General features: G+C 39.4%; 1 protein-coding gene across 1 annotated transcript in view; it reads left to right on the top strand.

Annotated features, from left to right (window-relative positions):
* Positions 1-19,166, top strand: part of Phex (phosphate regulating endopeptidase X-linked) — a 207,322-nt gene that overhangs the window by 15,798 nt on the left and 172,358 nt on the right. Inside the window, exon 4 of the mRNA XM_090326178.1 lies at positions 18,877-18,963. Within this exon, the coding sequence (XP_090182304.1) occupies positions 18,877-18,963 (87 nt within the window). The remainder of the gene's footprint in view (positions 1-18,876; positions 18,964-19,166) is intronic.

Consider the following 19,166-nt stretch of genomic DNA (forward strand, 5'->3'; position numbering starts at 1 on the left):
TGTTACTCCCTCTCTTTTTTTTTCTCCCATTTTCCTCCCCCCTCCAAGGTCTGTGAAACACCCATCTCCAAATAATCACCAAAAACACTAGAATTGCAGCTGCAGCTCAAGTGGCGGAGTGACTGCCTTGAGTAAAAGAAGTCAGGGACAATGCCCAGGCCCTGAGTTCAAATCTCATGGTTGGCACACTCACACATAAAATAGCCACAAGTGGAGCTGTGGCTCAAGTGGTAGAGCACTAAGTCATGAGTGAAAAAGCCAAACAAGAACACGAGGCTCTGAGTTCAAGCCCCAGTACACACACACACACACACACACACACACACACACACACACACACACACTCACAGAGTAGAAAGAAAGCTGTCAATAAACTGTCTCCTGTAGAAATAGTTGCTAACTAAGCAATTGAGTATGTATCTTTCCAAGTTTTGTTCCATGTACAAGTTTTTTTGTACAACCTAATGTGTACATCCATATATTTTAAAAACTAGCACCATCGTTCATATTTTTCTGTAACCTATTTTTAAAAACTACAAATTCCTCACAGACAGGATAATGTCAGTGGATAGCTTTGCTATCTACTATGGCAAATTTCTGGTATACATACCTTTATGTCCTTATCTAAAAATATTCTTGGGATAAATTCCCAGCAATGAGATTGTTTGATTGAAAGTGTATTTAAAATTTAAGTTTTGATGTAAATAGTGAAATTGCCCTTTAGAAAGTCATTTCAGCATCATTTGGGGCCAATTTCTGATATCTTTGAGTTCAGTTTTTTTCCTCTAAACTAGAGATCACAATATCCACCATGTAAGAGTTTTATGAGGCCTGAAGGAGATCCCCTACATCAGTTACCTCAGCCAGTTCCTGGCACATAGCAGGCCACCAACAAATATTTGTTGGTTCGCCTCTCCATTTTGTCTCAAAGATAGTTCTAAGGTTCCTGAAGTACTGTCTGTGAAATGTTCTAAGTTTTATTCTGGTCTTAACCTTTGTAAATATCATGCGCTTTCAAAAATATTGAATATTGTCAAGGCTCTTTTTCCTCAACCTTGATAAAAAGAGAGAACATCCAAAAATAAAACCCAGTATAACCAACCAAAAGAATACCATTTTCTTATAGCTGATAGAGAACATCGAGATTCAGCTGTTCGTTGTGAAATAAAATGAATTTGACAGGCCAGACTGATGAAAAATTGCTCTCTATTGAAGTCAGCCACCTGGCTTTGTGATATTTTTTCCCTTGAAATAACATATAAGTCTCAGATTTCCACTAAGAAATGTATTTCTTCTCTCTAAAAATCAAGATGTATATCTATATATAATTGAAGAACAGGTTATCTAGTTTCACATGTGTCTTAAAATCTCCATTCTACAACCCCCTACCGAATTTGTCTTCATGTGACTATAAAGACACTACGGCCCACATTGCTTGTGAATGAGCAGATGGAAAGACGAGGGAATGAATGAGATAGAACATTTGTGTCACAGAGAAGACAAATGACTCAGGTAGGGCCAGATCATCTCTATGATGGCCAATATTTTGGGAAGAAATGCAGTATATTATTTTCAAACACAACTTCAGCAGAACAGTAATATGTAGATACTCTAATCATGACTGTAAATCTACATTGGTTATTTATTCAGAAAATACCTAGTGGATCGAATTCAAATGGTTCTCATAATTAATTAATTAACTTCCCCTTATGAAGTTGTTTTTACTTTTTTTTTATGGTACTTGGGTCTGAGCTCATGGTTTGTTGCTTGCTAGGACAGGTACTCTATTATGTGAGCCACCCATAGTCTTTGTTTTCTCTGTAAGTGATAATGGCCAGATTACACGTGTGTGTGTGTGTGTGTGTGTGTGTGTGTGTGTGTGTGTGTGTGCTTGCGCTTGTGTGTGCATGTGCGTGCATGTGCATGCACACACGAGTGCCAGTCCTGGGGCTTGAATTCAGGACCTGGTCACTTTAGTTTTTGTCCAAGGCTTATGCTCTGCCACATGGTCCCCAGTTCCACTTCCTGCTTTTTGATGGTTAATAAGAATCTCATGGATTTTCCTGCCTGGGCTGGGTTCAAACCACAGCCCACAGATCTCAGCTTCCTGAGTAGCTAGGATAACGGACATGAGCCACCAGAACCCTTCCAAATCATTATTTGTATATAATACAAACCTGAGACATTCAGTTCAGCTTTTGTATATTCATTTGACAATCAGGAAGTTCCGATCGTTGAAGATATGTTGAATGAGGCCAAATTCCTTAGACTACACATGTAGAAAAATAATGTACTACATTCAGCTTTGCCTTCACCAAGTTTTTTTTTGAAACAAATGATATTAGCCTGGTAAAAGAGGCAATAGGATATGGAAATACTAAAAACCAACTACCCATTATAGTGGACTTTTTATTCCTAATGCAAACTCAGCTTCTATTATTTTGAGTGAATTCACTATATAAGCTAGGTGTAGCCATTCAGTGAATGTTTTGATTTTCACAGACCTTGATGGCTTTTTTTCTATGTAGCTCCACAGGAAGCAACAAATTGTTAAGTGATGAATATACTACAATCAGTCACGTATGTGAAAAGAGGGCTACATGAAGATTTGAGCTTGTATTGAAGTCTTCTGTGAAATGAAAATATGTGAAATGAAATAATTTTTCTTGAAAAGGTTTTGTAGTTTCTCACATTTTTTCCTTCTCTCATACACCATTTGAATGTGGTGCGTTGGGGGGCGGTAAATGTGTGGTGGTGAGTTGTTCAGAAGTTTTAACAGTTGCTAAATACAGAAATAGATTTCTGATGATTCTGGAAAAATGTGGATATAGGTCTAGGTAATATTCTCTTTACTTTTGGCAGACCTGGGGCTTGACCTCAGGGTCTGAGCACTGTCCATGGGCTTTCTCAAGGCTAGGGCTCTACTGCTTGAGCCACAGCACCACTTTTGGCTTTTTCTATGTATGTGATACCTAGGAATCGAACCTTGGTCTTCATGCATGTTAGGTTTAGGCCAAACTCCTGGCCCCAATATATATATATATATATATATATATATATATATATATATATATATATATATTTTTTTTTTTTTTTTAGAGGAGGAAAGAGTAATGGAATTTGAGCTCAGGGCCTTCATGCTGTCTCTACTACTTGAGCCATACTCTAACCCCCTTTTTGCTTTAGGTATTTTTCAGACAGGGTCTCACATTTTTTTCCCTACAGGATGGGCCTCAGATCACAGACTCTGCTTCTGGCCTCCACATTACTGCGATGACAAGTCCTTACTGACTGAGATGAAGCCTCATTAACTTTTTTCCTGGTTTGTCCTTGAACTGTAGTTTCTTGATTTCTGCATCCCAAGTAGATGAGATTAAAGCCATGTATCCTGCTTGGATAGGTTCTTTTCTCAATAGCAAAATGAAGAGGCCACAAGAACAGCCATTGTCTGTGAAAGACTGTATTCCAGCAGTACTGGTTTTCTACCCCAAGCATCTAGTTTTGCTTTTCCACTGTTACTTGGCCTAAGCATTTATTTTTAATCTCACTCTCCACAGCTTTAATGTAGCTCTTCTGTCATTAGTAACTCATACACGTAAGTGGATATGCTTGAGAATCAGCTTGATTCATTGCATTTATTCTGAGTTGTTTGATACTTAATTTTTGGAACAAACATGGACTTCAAATAGATTGAAATGACTAGTAATTCAGTTGAACTAACTCATGGGTAAACTCAAAGTATTAAATTGGATAAGCTTATAAGTCTCACTACTCAAGAGGCTGAGGTCTGGAGGCTCATGCTTTGGGCAGAAAAAGTCTGAGAGACTCCATGTCAAAAAATATTCACAACAAAAGCAAATAAAATTAGCAAGAAGCCAGACTGGCGACATTGCTCAAGTGATAGAGCAACATCTGAGCAAGCAAGTTGACCCCTGAGTTCAAACTCTGGTACTGACAAAAAAGAAGAGTATTTACTGAGCACTTACTGTTTCCATGCCACCAGCTGTTTTCATCTATAAGTGACAGTAACCCTAATTCGAACTGGATTAGGAAATAAAGGGAATGTAATTAAAAAGAACAGTAATTATGTGGACTTCAGGTGAGGATTCATCTAGCAGTTTAGCCCTGTCATTAGGATTACTTTTCTGTATTTTCCACTTTGACATGTATTGTGTCATGCTTTCTATGTCTATTTGGTTATAATGTTGTTGCTAATAGCAACCAGTCTATATTGTATTTGTATGCAGGCAGAGACGTGCAACACAGGGATACAGCAGTATCGTGATTAATAAAGCCCCCTAAATTATCTGTATGGAAATTACAATCTGCATATCACAAAATGTTCCAGTAAGTATTGTAATCAGGACTCAAGAGATGCATGGAGCAATACAGTAGCAGCAAGGGATATGTGGTATTTTGCGTGCACGTGCACGCATGTGTGTATGTATGTGTGCATGTGAGTGCACATGAGCACGTGTGTGTGTGTGTGTGTGTGTGTGTGTGTCAGTCGTAAAGCTGGAATCAGAGTCTGTGTGCCATCCCTAAATATTTTGCTCAAGGTTAGTGCTCATCCGCTTCAGTGGCAGCTCTACTTCTGGCTTTTTGGTGAACTAGAGCTAAAAGAATTATTGTCTTTCCCTCCCTGGCTGACTTGTAACTGTGATCTTTAGAGCTCAGTCTCCTGAGTATCAGGAGGCATAAGCTACCAGCATCCAGCCAAAACATTTTTGGTGCCAGTTTGGTGCCAGTTTGGTGCCACCTTCAATTGGGATGTTGATCAGTGGTTGCAAGGTCAGCACATCAAAGATCTCCACTTAAAACCAATCCGATAATAAACTTGATGAATTTAGGAGGGGATTTTCAAACTATAGGGAGATATTTGTTTGGATTATCAATTTTATTGCCACATATTAGTCATGAGCCCAGAAGACTTTGAAGTTGTAATTGCTCAGACAACATATGCACTAGGGTCATTCCTACAGGAAGAGGAAAGGGGGGTTGGCCACAATTTGTGGGCTGTAGATCATTGAAAGATTATGCTTAGAAATTCCCACCAACTTCCCTTTATTTTCTCTTTTCTATTCTTCATTCAAACCCAGTTGAGGTCCTGAGACCCCCAAAGAGGACTTGATAGACTTCAGGAACTTGACTGAAAGGAGACTAACCTTTGTTTACAATAATCATGGGCAGAACTTCAGCATTTTCTTTAATGACAAATGCAACAGTACTTGTGACTTTGATACCAGTAGCAATTGTGGTTATTCTTTTCAACTTATTGTGGATGTTGCAGGATCTTGAAATGCTATCTACTTGCATCATAGCTTCAAAATTATAGGAATTGTTAGAGTCAATTTTAGGTCTTGTCATTTAATGAGTTAATGAAGTAGCATGCATACTGTTTTGTTAACTGTGTTTTCGAATATCTGGTATCCTTGGTAAACCTTTGTTTACTAACCCTGAAATCTTCGAACAGTTCACTGTCTAGACTCCCCAGGTAATGAGCACATTATGACAGTTAATATGTGTTTCTAAGGATATTTGCTGAAACTAGAGATTTGTGTTCAGAAGCTTTTGCTGATAACAACTGTTAACTAAGAGATTCCTTAGGTCACAGAATATATTTATCATGTGTTGCTACATGCCTCTCACAAATACAAGGAATTAGAAGTCAGTTCCCAAGTAGAGATGGTATAGCTTTTAACCATGGTTCAGCTAAAATTCCCTACAAATAGTAATAGTGATTGAAAAAAGTAACATGTTAAATATTGGTTTATAAATACATACTCTAAAAGCTAGACACAGCTTAGTAGTTGAACTTGGAGGAAAATGGGCTGGAAGAACTATAAATCTCATGAGGCTGGCACAAGGTTGAATGCATCGCATTTGGCTTTGATGGAAAGAAGGAACAAACAATTCTTAGAGATGACAGAAATAAGATGAAGGATGTCAAACCTGGAGAGTTAAAGTCATGGCCTGGAGTGCTGAGGGTTCTGAGGAGTAGAACAAGGACCTGAAAAAAACTGCATGATAATCTCCACGGCAAAAAGTAATGACAATTTCATGATGTTTGTTAGTTTCCCGAGAGTTAGCTTAAATGATTGAGGAGTAAGGAAACATCTTATTTGGGAAGTTTGTCCACTAAATTTGGATTCTGTAGACTATAAATTCATAGGCATGACTAATGACACAGGATATGTGCATCCTGAGAAAGCCTGCATTACCCACGATGCCATTTGTCCACTTGCCCACACTCAGGTCCTGTCTTCATGGCTGGTATGTAGAGTGGATTTTACTTTGCAATCGTGCAGGGAGTTTGCATATTTTTGAAAAAAAAAAACCACTTCCTGTAAGAGGATAACTGTTTGGCAAGGGAAGAAAACCCTGGGCATGCTGTGGTAGTAACAGTTGGGAGGTGTACCCATGTGAACTTGGTGGTTACAATTCCTGAAGTTCTTCCAAGTAGCCATGTGTTCCTGTTGTTGTTTGCCAGAAGTCAGATGGTAATGGAGCCCAGAATGGGATTTTGGTGAGAGTTACAAAGACAATCAGACTTCATCGCAGAAACAGGAAACTCAACTTTCTTTTGCTTTGGTGAGATGGGGAAATTCCTTACCGTTGGTATCTCCCCAGTTGTTAATGGTAAAAAGGAAGGGTGTTAGACAAATTAAAATAGTAGTTGCATGCTATTTAAGTATAGCAAATCTGACTTAAAAATTTATTACTTGCGTTTCCAAATTCTCTGATTACATGACTTCAGTTTCCTTCTTGCTCTCAATTCTGAGAATGTTTCAATTGTAACTGTATAGATGGGTCAATCATCATTACAATGGAGCAAAATCCTCATTTCTATGATTTATCATTAATGAAATGTATTGCTAGTAGTTACAAGGAAGATAGCCCTCACCATGATGTCAAAGAATCATTGTATCAAGAAAGGATCTAAAATGGCCAGGTACTTCATAGAGATGACTTTATTTAATAGCACTTTTCCTTATGTCGAACTTTCTGAAATGAGCTTCCAACATACCTTTAACCTGTAAGACACATCTGCATTTTGAAACACATGAGAAAACAAAGGCACCAAATAGTACAATAGTTCAAAACAATATTCAGCAATGAAGCAAGAATTAGAATTCAGGTACTTTAACCCTTAGCACTATAGAAAAGCCTTGAAAACTAGGGAACTAGTATTACCCTCATTTTACAGTTGCAAAAATAGGATGAGAAAATTTAAGTAATAATGGCCTATAAGGCATAAAAGTAATATTTTCCAACAGAAGTAGAACATGAGCTGGGTGCCAGTGGCTCACACCTGTAATCCTAGCTCCTCAGGAGGCTAAAATCTGATGATCACAGTTGGAAACCAGCATAGGCAGAAAAAAAATCCCGAGACTCTTAGTGGCATTTAACCAACAGAAAGCTGGAAGTAAAGATGTGTCTCAAGTGGTAGAACACCAACCTTGGCTAATAAAGTCAAGTGAGAAGAAGAGATCTGAGTTTAAACCTTAGAATCAGCACACACATATAAGAAAACATAACATGAGTCACAAATGGAAGTGACATATACCTATACATTTTTAAAAGAATTAGATTCTCTTTAAAATTGCTGTTCTTTTTAAAATGCATTCTTGTTTTAGAGGTTGATATAGCAGGGTTACCTTAAATAGGTAATAAGTGCATTTCCTTCCTTTTGAATAATATCATCTGTTCTCTCATTCTCTCCCATTCCCTCCCTCATGTCTCTCACTTTCATCAGTGTCCAGTACAGATAGTGAGCTCTGCTGATGCATGTTTTCACGCGTTTTCCACTGATTCTGTGTCCTCACCCCACCTTCCCTCAGAAGTGCATGTGTATATACCGTGTATGAGGAAAAGAATAGTCATTCAAAAAATGGAAAAATTATAACTTTACAGTTCTTGAGTGGCTGAAATAAAAAGATAAGAGTTGAAATTCTATAACCCAACATACTCAAAATTGGAATTTCAACATGTAATCAGTGTAAAATTTTATACATGAGATTCCTTACTTCTTTCTTGCTTGCTAAGTCTTTGAAATATTGTTATGTACCTTGCCCCAGTATCATGTCTGTATTCAGAGAGGCTGCAATAGCTGGGTACTGGTGGTTCATGCCTATATCCCTAAGTGCTCAGGAAGCTGAGATCTGAGGATTGTGATTTGAAGCTGGTCTTGGTAGGAAAGTCTGTGAGACTCTTATCTCTAATTAACCAACCAAAAAAAACCCCCTGAAAGTAGAGATGTAGCAAAGTGACAAAGTGATGACATTGACCAAAAAATGCTCAGGGACTGACTGCACTCAAGTCCTGAGTCAGGCCCCAAAACTCACACCTCCTCCCATAAAACCAGAGTGACCACTGGCCTGAACAGTCCTAGAGCAGTAGTTCTGGCATTGAGAAGCTTATAGAAGCCAGGTGCCTTGGGCTGTCTGAATAGAAAACTATAGCCATTGTGGATACGTTTCTGTGAGATTTGTGATAGTGGGAACCATTCAAAATAACCACACTGGCAGGAAGCTTGCCTACTTGGCATTAAGTACTGAGGAACAATACCTTATCTAATTTATTAATTTCTCTCGGTTTACGTTATCCACCATTCTGGCCAAGTTGTCTGATTAATGTAAAAGTGAAGAGATCCCGCTTCCCGTATCACACATTGCTTTGGACAGTGCAAGTACATTAAGAAGTGAAATTCACTTCTGTTAATTGAGGTCAAAGGTGTTTAGGTGGACCTGGAACTTGTGAGCTGGAGATAAGAGGAAGTTGGGGTTTGAAAATGACTTCCCCAGAGAATGTGTGGGCAGTGCTGGGAGAGGGGGAGGAAACTGTGGTCTTGCTGAGGTCTGAAGGCCAGCAGCATCACACCCTGCCTCTCCAGTTGGCCCAACTTGTATTGCTGCCCCTGAGACCTAGATGTGAAACATGATATTCAGGAATTAAATCAGCTCATCTCACACCAGAGCTTCAGCTGTCCTTAAAATGCCTTTGGGATCATTTGGAAACATTTTTTTAATATCTATGTCTTTTATTTAAATCCAAACACAATTTCAATATTGCTGTGTATTTATGTTCCAAAAGGAAAATACTGGGTCTTTCTGATGAGTGAGATTGTTAGTTATATTTATTTGACTTAAAATGAAGCCAGGGAATATACAAACACTGTGATCTTGTATCACCTTAACAAAAAATACCATATTTTAATGAATCCTAAAAATTACCAACTATAGGGGAGTTACTATTTTTCAAGTGCTAAGAAAAAACACTCATGGACGTTCTTTTTACCTTTAGTTAGATATTATTTTTGTTGTTGTTGTTGTTGTTGTTGTTGTTGTGTGTGTTTTAGTGGTTCTGGGGTTTGACCTCATAGCTTTGAGCATAATAGGCAAGTGTTCAACCACTTGAGCCATGTCTCCAGCTCAGAAATTTTCATTCTTTTGCATCAATTGCAAAGGAGAATTAGTGAAAATGGAGTAAGATATGCTTTTTCAGAGTCCTTTTAATTTTGAATTACCAGTGCTTTTGAATTCTAAATTTTGATTTTGAATTACCATTGTCTTGGGTTTCCCACAAAACATTGTCCGGTTTTTCAAAAACAGCAGTGATTCAATATTTCTTGAAAAAATTTCCACAGTTGTTCTAAGGCTTTTCCTTAAAAATAGTTTTTAGCATATATATTGCCATTTGTTGGATGCTGGTGACTCAAGCCTATAATCCTAATCCTGAAGCTGAGATCTGAAGTTCATAGTTCAAAACCAGATGATGCAAACAAATCCAAGATTAACCACTAAAAATCCTGAAATGTAGGTGTGGCTCAACTGGTTGAGTACCAGCTTTGAGTGAAAAAAACTGAGCAAGTATGTGAGACTCTTGAGTTCAAGCCCCAGTCCTGGCACACAAAATATGTACAATGTTGTTGTCATTATCAAGTTATGATGAACTCTCTGAAGACCATTTAAGTGACATTTCACCAGCAGCTGTGCACAACACATTTCAAGTAGGGACTTTGAGATTGGCTGTGGCCAGGCAAAAATGACTGTGGCTCCTGCCTGTAATCCTAGCTACTCAGGAGACTGAGACCTGAGGACCCCAGTTCATTGCTAGTCCAGGCAGACAATTTTGAGAGACTCTTATCTTTGATTAACCACAAAAAGCTACCAGCTTAGCTATGGTTCAAGTGGTAGAGTACCATCTGTTAGTGAGAGCTCAAGGCAATGAGTTGCCTTAGTGTTGGCACACAGACAGACAGACACATACAAGTCAGTGGCCAAGGTCATTCTGTAGGCAATAGGAGTTACATCTTTCCTGGGACTAGCTGGTGGCTCCAAGATGGATTCCAATGTCAACGTTGTTAAGATGTGAGAATTTGTACATCTTAGAATCTTCTGATGGCTGCCAGCTGTTTGTCACTGCCCCCACTTGCTTCTGTGCTTCCCTCTCAGCAACAACATTCTCCACCTCCATCTTGTAGTAACTTCTATTTGCAGCCACAAAGAAATGCTTCTGTACAGTTTATTCCAGCCTTGGATGTGTATACATATCACCCAAGACTCTTGTTAAAATGCACATCCTGATTCAGTAGGTCTGAAAACAGTCGTAACAGTCTGCCATTCTGGAAAGTTCTGATCCACACAGCTGGTGTGAGGACCACAGATGGTGTACGTCAGAGGGAATAGTAGGTCATTTGAAAAATTTAATACCCCTCCAGAGCTCTCAGATATTTGGACTTTTCCTCCCTTTGTATCATTTTGATGAAAACCTGGGCAGAGCCAATGTCATTGTTATCGGGTAAATGTGGAGAATTCTTAGGATAAAAAAAGAGAATAAGAACTTGGCCTTGGTGGTACAGGAGAGACATATTTTCTCTCTATTTTCTGAAAGATGTGTTCATTTTCCTTTGCTTTTCAAAAAAAGCCCCAACATCTTGGGAAATGTGAATTTATTAGGAAATCTGCATGTAATTGCAGATTAATAACCTACCCATTAATACCACATTAGTTCATCATGATGAATAGTGTCTACGTGAATGTGTAATGAATTAGTAATGATGGACTATTTGCTTTAAAGTGCCAAGAGAACACTGTAAGATGGCACTGCTCATAACAGGGAAATTAATTATATGCTGGCTGGATAATAGCTTGTCACAAATAAGATATGTTTGTTTGGGAAGCTCATTGGTGTTGTATTTGCACAGTGGGAGACACTTTTTAAAGCATTCATGGACCTTTTAATTTATAAAATATTAATGAATGGTTTTATTGGGTGCAGAAACTTATTTGTGACAGAGGAAAGCATATGCTCCGATGTGTGCTAGTCTATAAGTTTGCTTATATTGGTAAGCAGAGAGACTTGCTTCCGTGGCCCTTTAAATTAAATTCCAAATGAAACTGCATCTCCTACTTGCTTGTCAATTCTAAATGTATGCATTCATTTCCCTGAAGCTCAAGCATTTCTTCATACCAATTTTATTCCTTTAGAGAATCATTTGTTTTTGCTGTCATTCTCCAGTCTAATTCGGTGATGTTGACAGCCATCATTGTTTATTTCTGTCTGTGTCCTACATCCGAGGAAGCAAAGGTCAAGGAAATTATGTGACTTACCCCCAAGCCAATCCAGCCATATAATTTGTCCCCCACAGATTATGGGTCTACCATTTTAAATGTCTCTGATTTTAACCCCAAGCAGATAGAGCTGCAGGAGCAGAAACTCTGTCCAGCTGGTGCCTTTGAGGAAACCCAAGAAGCCCAGTGTGATTGGAGTCCTGAGCTGGACAGGGAGAGGAACAGAAGACAAAGCTGAAGAGCAGGGCAGGGGCCAGAACACACTGGCCTTGTAGGCTGCATAAAGATTTTAGACTCGATCCTAGTGCAATGGGAAACCATTTGTAAATGTCATGTCCAGGGACCCAGTGAGTGATGTGTTTTGCCAGCACATGCCAGCTGCCAGTGGAGAATGGCTTAGAGGCAATGGCTGATATATTGGACACCTGTTCAGCGGGTTCCATTTTGCCCATCTATTTTCTAGCTTGCCGTCCAAACGAAGGTAGCATTTGTTGCAGATAACTGACATTATTGGTTAGACTCCCCCGCCTATTTTCTCCTGAGGTCAACAAGAAAGGTCATTGACTCTCTTTGCTACCCATTTTCTATGATCTTAGGAAGTACCAAGCATCTCTTTCTTCCCCCCAGCCCCCCCACATCATGTTCATGGGCAGATTCTGCCAGTGAAGCCATGATAGCAATTGGAGGCATAGTAGTTAGCTCTTCTCTTCCCAGTTCGTTCGTCAGCCTACTTGGGTTTGCTCCTTATGCTAAAGAGATAATTGTTTTCTCTCTCTGGTGAAGGTGGGGAGGAGGATAGACGATTCTGGGTAGAAAAATAAAGAGAGTTTCCCCCTCTTTCTCCCAATTCCAGAGGACCAGCTTCCCTTGACCACCCATTGTGGTTTATACACCTAGGAATAGAACTTGTCTGCGTCTTACCTCCTCAGAGGAGGTGGGAGTGAAGACAGGTTAGTTGGGAAGTGGCTTTTTAAACCTATATTTACAGTGTTTTGATGCTGTTTTTTTATAGATGGGGTGGAATTGTGAAGTCTGGAATTCAGATTTTTTAGGGTAGCAGGGATGTAATGTTTAGCCCACTCTTCCTCCCTTTAGAGTGTGGCATCAGCTGAAATTGACAGCTGCAAATAGATGGCTTGGTGACAGTGTTGATCTGCTCCCACCTAGAATGGATGAATCACCTCTTACCTCAAACCCCTACTGCATTTCAATTTTTAGAATGAACTTCATAAAGCTGTGGTTGGCACAGCTGAAGCACTGACTTAGGTCCAAATAGACTTTTTCTTTTTTGGTGCCAATTCTAGGATTTGAACCAGTTCTGGGCCAAGGCACTTTCACTTAGCTTTTTTGCCCAAGACTGACACTCTACTACTTGAGCCACAACTTGACTTTTGGCTTTTTGATGACTAATTAGAGATAAGATTCTCATAGTCTTTCTTTCCTATGCTGGCTTTGGACTATGGGTTTCAGCTCTGGCCTCCGGAATAGTTATTATTGTAGATATGAGCCAACCTGCACATGGGTGAAAGGAATGTTTTATTAATATTATTGATTACTACCTTTTTATTTTCCAATTTATTTTTATCACAAAAGTCATGTACAGAGGGTTATAGTTACATAGGTCAGGTAATGGGTACATTTCTTTTTGGAAAGGGTCAACTCTTCCCTCATTTTTCTCCCAGTTTTCTCCCTCCTGACTTCTTCCATCACACCAAGTTATATAGTTCATTTTCAACAAGGAGGAGGGATTGTAAAGCAAACCGTATTCACTGACATCCTTAAGATTAACAATTAACCTGAGTTGGATCCATCCCAACATCATTTATATATCCACAGATTATAAGCTGGTACAATAAAAGGAGACAAAAAAGAAACATTGACAATGAATCATAAAGGAACTATTGCATTAACAAAGAAAACTTAAAAGTTCTTGATTTAAGCTGGGATAGAGATGATGGAAGAAATTTTGGCTACTGATATTTCCTGGGATTACAGATATCCAGAAAGAGTGCTGAGTGCTGCTAAATTCTCAGCACTTAGGGGCTACAGATGTAGTTAAGTGGAAAAGTTCCTGTGGAACAAGCACAAGGCCTTGAGTTCAAATCTCCAGACCCACTCATACAATAAGCAATGAAGTAGCAGCTCTCAGATTATATCCCCCCCCCAAGCATCACTTCTGGTTTTCTGGAGGTTCGCTGGAGATAAGAGTTTCATGGATGTCTGTGCCTAGACTGGCTTTGAACCATGACCCTTGGATTTCAGCCCCCTGGAGTAGCTAGGGTTATAGGTGTGAGCCACCACCAATGTCTGGCTGAAGATGTTTTTTGGTTTTATGTGTATGCTGATCCTGGAGCTTGAATCCAGGACCTGGGCATTGTCCCCATTTTTTTGTGCTCAAGGTTAGTGTTCTATCACTTTGAGTCACAGTGCCATTTCCAATTTTTTGGTAGTTAGGAGGATTTAAGAGTCTCATGGACTACCCAGGAGGCTGAGATCTGAGGACTGTAGTTCAAAGCCAGCCAGGGAACTAAAGTCTATGAGACTCATCTCCAGTTAACCACCAGAAAACTGGAAATGGTATTGTGGCTCAAGTGGTAGAGTACTAGCATTGAGCTGAAGAGGTCAGGGACAGAGCCCAGGCCCAAAGCTCAAGCCCCACAACCCACGCTGATTGCTTCATAGCTCATGTATGTGTTGCCCTGGCTCTTTGCATTGGTTGAATGGGAACATAGGGCCTTATGGAAACCCAAGAAAGCCACAAATTATTCATTCCTTCATCAGCTACTGAGACAGAGGCTTGAAATCTTCACTACCATCAGAGAAGTTCAGACCATTATCTGAATTCATAGATGAAAGCACCAAAGCTTTGAGAGATTTAATAACATTCATAAATTCTAGCTAGGAAGTAGTAGGAGGCTTCAACTGGAACTCATGGTCATGTGATTTGAAAGCCCATTCTCTTAACATAATAGCTAATAGTTGCTTTATGTTTAAAAACCAATTACATAATGGGCCAGAAATTACAAAATATGTAAAATGTTCTTTTTTTTTGCCAGTCATGGGGCAGTAGGAATTCTCAAGATGGTTTCAATGTCTGTGTTGTGCTACAGGTGTGTGTGTGTGTGTGTGTGTGTGTGTGTGTTTTGGTTCTTGAACTCAGAGCCTGAACTCTACCCATTAGCTCTTTTGCTTAAGACAATACTTTGCTAATTGAGACACAGTTCTACTTCTGATGTTTTGGTGATTAATTGGAGATAAATCATCTTGTGAGCTTTTCTGTTTGGACTGGTTTCAAACTTGAACCCTCATATCTCAGCCTTCTGAGCAAGCAGGATTACTGGCATGAGCAACCAGCATTTGGCTGCACTATAGGTTTTTGTGCATTGACATTCCCTCTATATTATTATGGTATAAGGTGGGAGCTGGGATTGCATAATTCTCCATAGAACAACCCAGGCTATGACTTGCATGGGTGACCCATATGCCCTTGTCAACACTATTTTTTTTTGCCAGGCTTGGGGCTTGAACTCATGGCCTGAGAACTGTCCTTGGACTTTTCTCAAGGCTAGAGCTCTACTACTTGAGCCACAGCACCATTTCCAGCATTTTTTCTATGTGTGTGGTACCGAGGAATCGAACCCAGGTCTTTGTGCCTGCTAGGCAAGCAGTCTACCACTAGGCCAAACTCCTGGCCCCCTTATCAACACTTTTTAATAACCCAACTAATTGCCTGTGATTGGCAGACTTTTTTTCCTGTTTATTAATGACTCTCCACACTCAATTTTATTTCTCTTACATTGCTTCACATGCGGTGAGATATAAAATGGATGCTGCTGACTGATGGCTTCCTCACTGCATAGCAATGCTTTCATGCCTCCTTGGATACAGAGAGAAGGGAAGAAAATGGGAAGCAGAAAGATGTGATATGAAGCTCATGTTAAATGAATCTGTTTCAAAAGCTGAATTCTGATACAGAAATCCTTGTTTTGTTATCTGTTGATTATTGATATTTGTACAAGCTTATGATCTGGGTGTTGTCCTACTTAGCATATGCTTACTCTTTGTTTCCATTTCTTGTGATGCACAGCATATTTTGGGAGGTTGCTCAGGTGCGTATGAATGTTTTTAGTTCTTTTTGCCCCTGTGGCTTGTTTCTCAATCGGTAGGGCACTCAGGTTTGAAGTGCCATGAGTGTTTATAACATCACAACCTGAAATGAAATTTGGATTATTTACTTCTAAATGTGTCTCCTCAACAGTCTAATGGCTATAATGACTGCATAAGGATTATGGCAAAAGACACATGATCTGATTTGAATGGAAATATATGTGAATATAATTTTAGAGCTTTCTGTTTACTTTCTTTATCCCTGGGGATACTTATTCCACTGTGATGATACACAAGAATGAAACACCGAACAAGCTGACATGATTGAAAATGCTCACTTGCAACCCAACTATCTAGTTACATAGGCTTACTGGGTGTGTCTGTGTGCATGCATGCTCACCTGTCCTGGGCTGGAACACAGAGCCTGAGCTCTATTCCTGAGCTTTGTTTGTTCAAGGGTAGCTCTTTACCACACAAGCCTCAGCTCACTTCTGGCTTTTTTGGTGGTTAATTGGAGATAAGATTCTCACGAATTTTCTTGCCCTGCTTGACTTTGAACCTCAATTCTCAGATCTTAGCTTTCTGAGTAGCTAGGATTACAGGCATGAACTATCACTTACTTTTTATACAGATTTTTATTAAAAATCTGGACAGGCCAGGCACGGTGGCTCATGCCTGTACTCTTAGCTACACAGAAGGCTGAGATCTGAGGATCGAGGTTCAAAGCCAGTCCGGGCACAAAAGGTCCTGAGACTCTTTTTTTTGTGCCAGTCCTGGGCTTAAGCTCAGGGCCTGCGCACTGTCCTTGGACTTTCTCAAGGCTAGAGCTCTACCACTTGAGCCTCAGCACCACTTCCGGCTTTTTTTCTATGTTTTACCGAGGAATTAAACCCGGGTCTTTGTGCATGCTAGGCAAGCACTCTACCACTAGGCCAAACTCCAGGCCCTGGTCCTAAGACTCTTTTTTTTCATATATTTTTATTGTAATTAAAAGAAGGGTTACATTATATTTGCCAGATAGGAGGTGCATTAATTCACATACATTGATACCCTTTCTCATGTCTTGGTCCCCCCTCCCCTACCCCTCATCTTGTTTTCCCCCCTTCCCTATCCAGTTTCAAATAACCAAATACAAATATATCCAGTATACTAGATAACAAAGTGAGATACTGTAACAATATGAGATAACCAAGGGACAGCAAAAGAGATGAGAGATAACATAGTACATTAAGGACAACAATCACTCATTATATGGCTTATGTTTCTATATCCTAGAGGTCCTTTCATTTAGCATCATACTATATGGCCTTATGTATCTAGGTTTTGCTCTATTGCAAATCTCTGCTAGGAGAGTCCAAGGTTTCTACTGGTTATGACAAAAGAGGGAAACCATTGAGCCTATGTTCCTTTGAGTCAGGTTTACTTCACTTAATATGATTTTTTCTAAGTCTTTCCATTTCCTTACAAATGGGATGATGTCATTCTTTCTGACAGCCGCATACATTTCCATTGTGTACAAATACCACATCTTGTTGATCCACTCATCAACTGAGGGACATCTAGGTTGGTTCCATATCTTTGCTATGGTAAATAGTGCTGCAATGAACATCATTGTGCTAGTGGATTTAGTATGTCCTTGTTCCTGGACAATTGGATAAATGCCTAGTAGTGGAATTGCTGGGTCATAGGGGAGCTCTATGTTTAATCTTTTGAGGAACTGCCATACTGCTTTCCATAGTGGTTGAATGAGTTTGCACTCCCATCAACAGTGTAGTAGTGATCCCTCCTGGCCACATCCCCTCTAGCATCTGTTGTTATTAGTTTTCTTGATCCTGGCCATTCTAACTGGAGTGAGGTGGAATCTTAGCATTGTTTTGATTTGCATTTCTTTTATGAACAGAGATGTTGAGCATTTCTTCATGTGTCTATAGGCCATTCTTATTTCTTCTTCAGAGAAGACTTTCTTTATGTCTCTGGCCCATTTTTTAATGGGATGGTTGTTACTCTGGAGATTAGTTTAGGATAATTCAATTTTTTGAGCTGTTGATATATTTTAGATATGAGGCCTTTGTCTGTTGTATGGTTGGTGAAGATCTTCTCCCATTCTGTAGGCTTCCTAATTAATTTACTAGCTATGTCCTTTGCCATACATCTCCAATTAACTTCTAGAAAATGGGAAGTGGGACATAGCTGAAGGGTAGGGTGATAGCCTTGAGTTGAAGAGCTGAGAGGCAGCACCCAGGCTGAATTCATGCCCTATGACCCCCTCCTACCACAAAAAATTCTGGACAGGTGCTTTGGGTTGCTTTGAAAAATAATGTAGATCTTCTGCTTTAGATGTATATTCTTCTTTAGAAAATGTGTATTTATCAATTTGATTAGAATGGTACCATACTGTGACCACAGTAGTTTGCCATAGTCACAATAGCAGTACCAGGGCTGGAACATTAGAGGTCCTCTCCCCACCCTCTCTCAGCAGAAGTTTGAGTCCTGACTTTTAGTCCCTACTTAAGGAGGGACAGCTCCCATTTCCTACCTTCGAACAGCATTATTAGTGGTATCATTAATAGAAAATCATTTTCCACATAGTCTGGGTGACCGTATTATATACCTGTCCTCATTTGTATGGCCAGGATTTTGCATATGTAAATGAGCATGTTTTCTGGCAATTTGTCTGGGCCTCCCAATTTCTCCTCTTCATTTCCTGTCAACTACTTCCATGTTAACAGTGTGTTTGTGCAACATTGAAGAAAACTTCTAATGGGAAATTTCTTCCAGGTGACTTCCCTGAGAGGCTGAGCTATGATGAAATCTTAAGAAACTCGATCTTGACAAAATTGCCTCCATTGAGAATATTACTTGGTACAGAAACAAGAGACCAAATTCAGTTATTTTTGGTTCTTGAATAAATGAGTTCTGCTTCCTTTGTGTAGGTGGCAGAAGAAATTGACCCCTGAAGAAGCTCAAGCTTCAGTTGGAAATTGAACTTTGGGGTTTCTTTTGATAAGAGAATGTGAAAGTGTTTTATTTGGACCTTGGTTCTGCTTTCTGCATATCTTTTTATAGATCTGTGTTTTTCAGGATTGTCTTTCTTTACATTTAATTTTCTGCAGGCTGAAACTATGATTATTGATTAATCTCCAACTGGACAATACATGGGGGCCAATAGTAATGAATCCTTTCTTAACTTTCCTAGCACTTTTGGAGAAGTCAATCAGTAGAAGACGGGACATAGAAGCCATACAGAAAGCCAAAATTCTTTATTCATCTTGTATGAATGAGAGTGAGTAATATCTAAGACAAAAGATTCATTCCCCCTTTCCTTCAGAATTCTGTTAATGTTTAAAGGTCCTGTTTAAGAAAGAGAAGTAAACATTCTGGGAATGTTTAAAGATGTTATATAGGGAGATGAATCATTCTCATAGACTGGACTTTGATTACTCTTTGTCTGTGGTTACCTTGGTGGACCGAATAAACTTATTTCTA

The sequence above is a fragment of the Megascapheus bottae genome, chromosome X, assembly GCF_031878675.1.
Source record: "Megascapheus bottae isolate mThoBot1 chromosome X, mThoBot2.hap1, whole genome shotgun sequence".
NCBI lineage: Eukaryota > Metazoa > Chordata > Mammalia > Rodentia > Geomyidae > Megascapheus > Megascapheus bottae.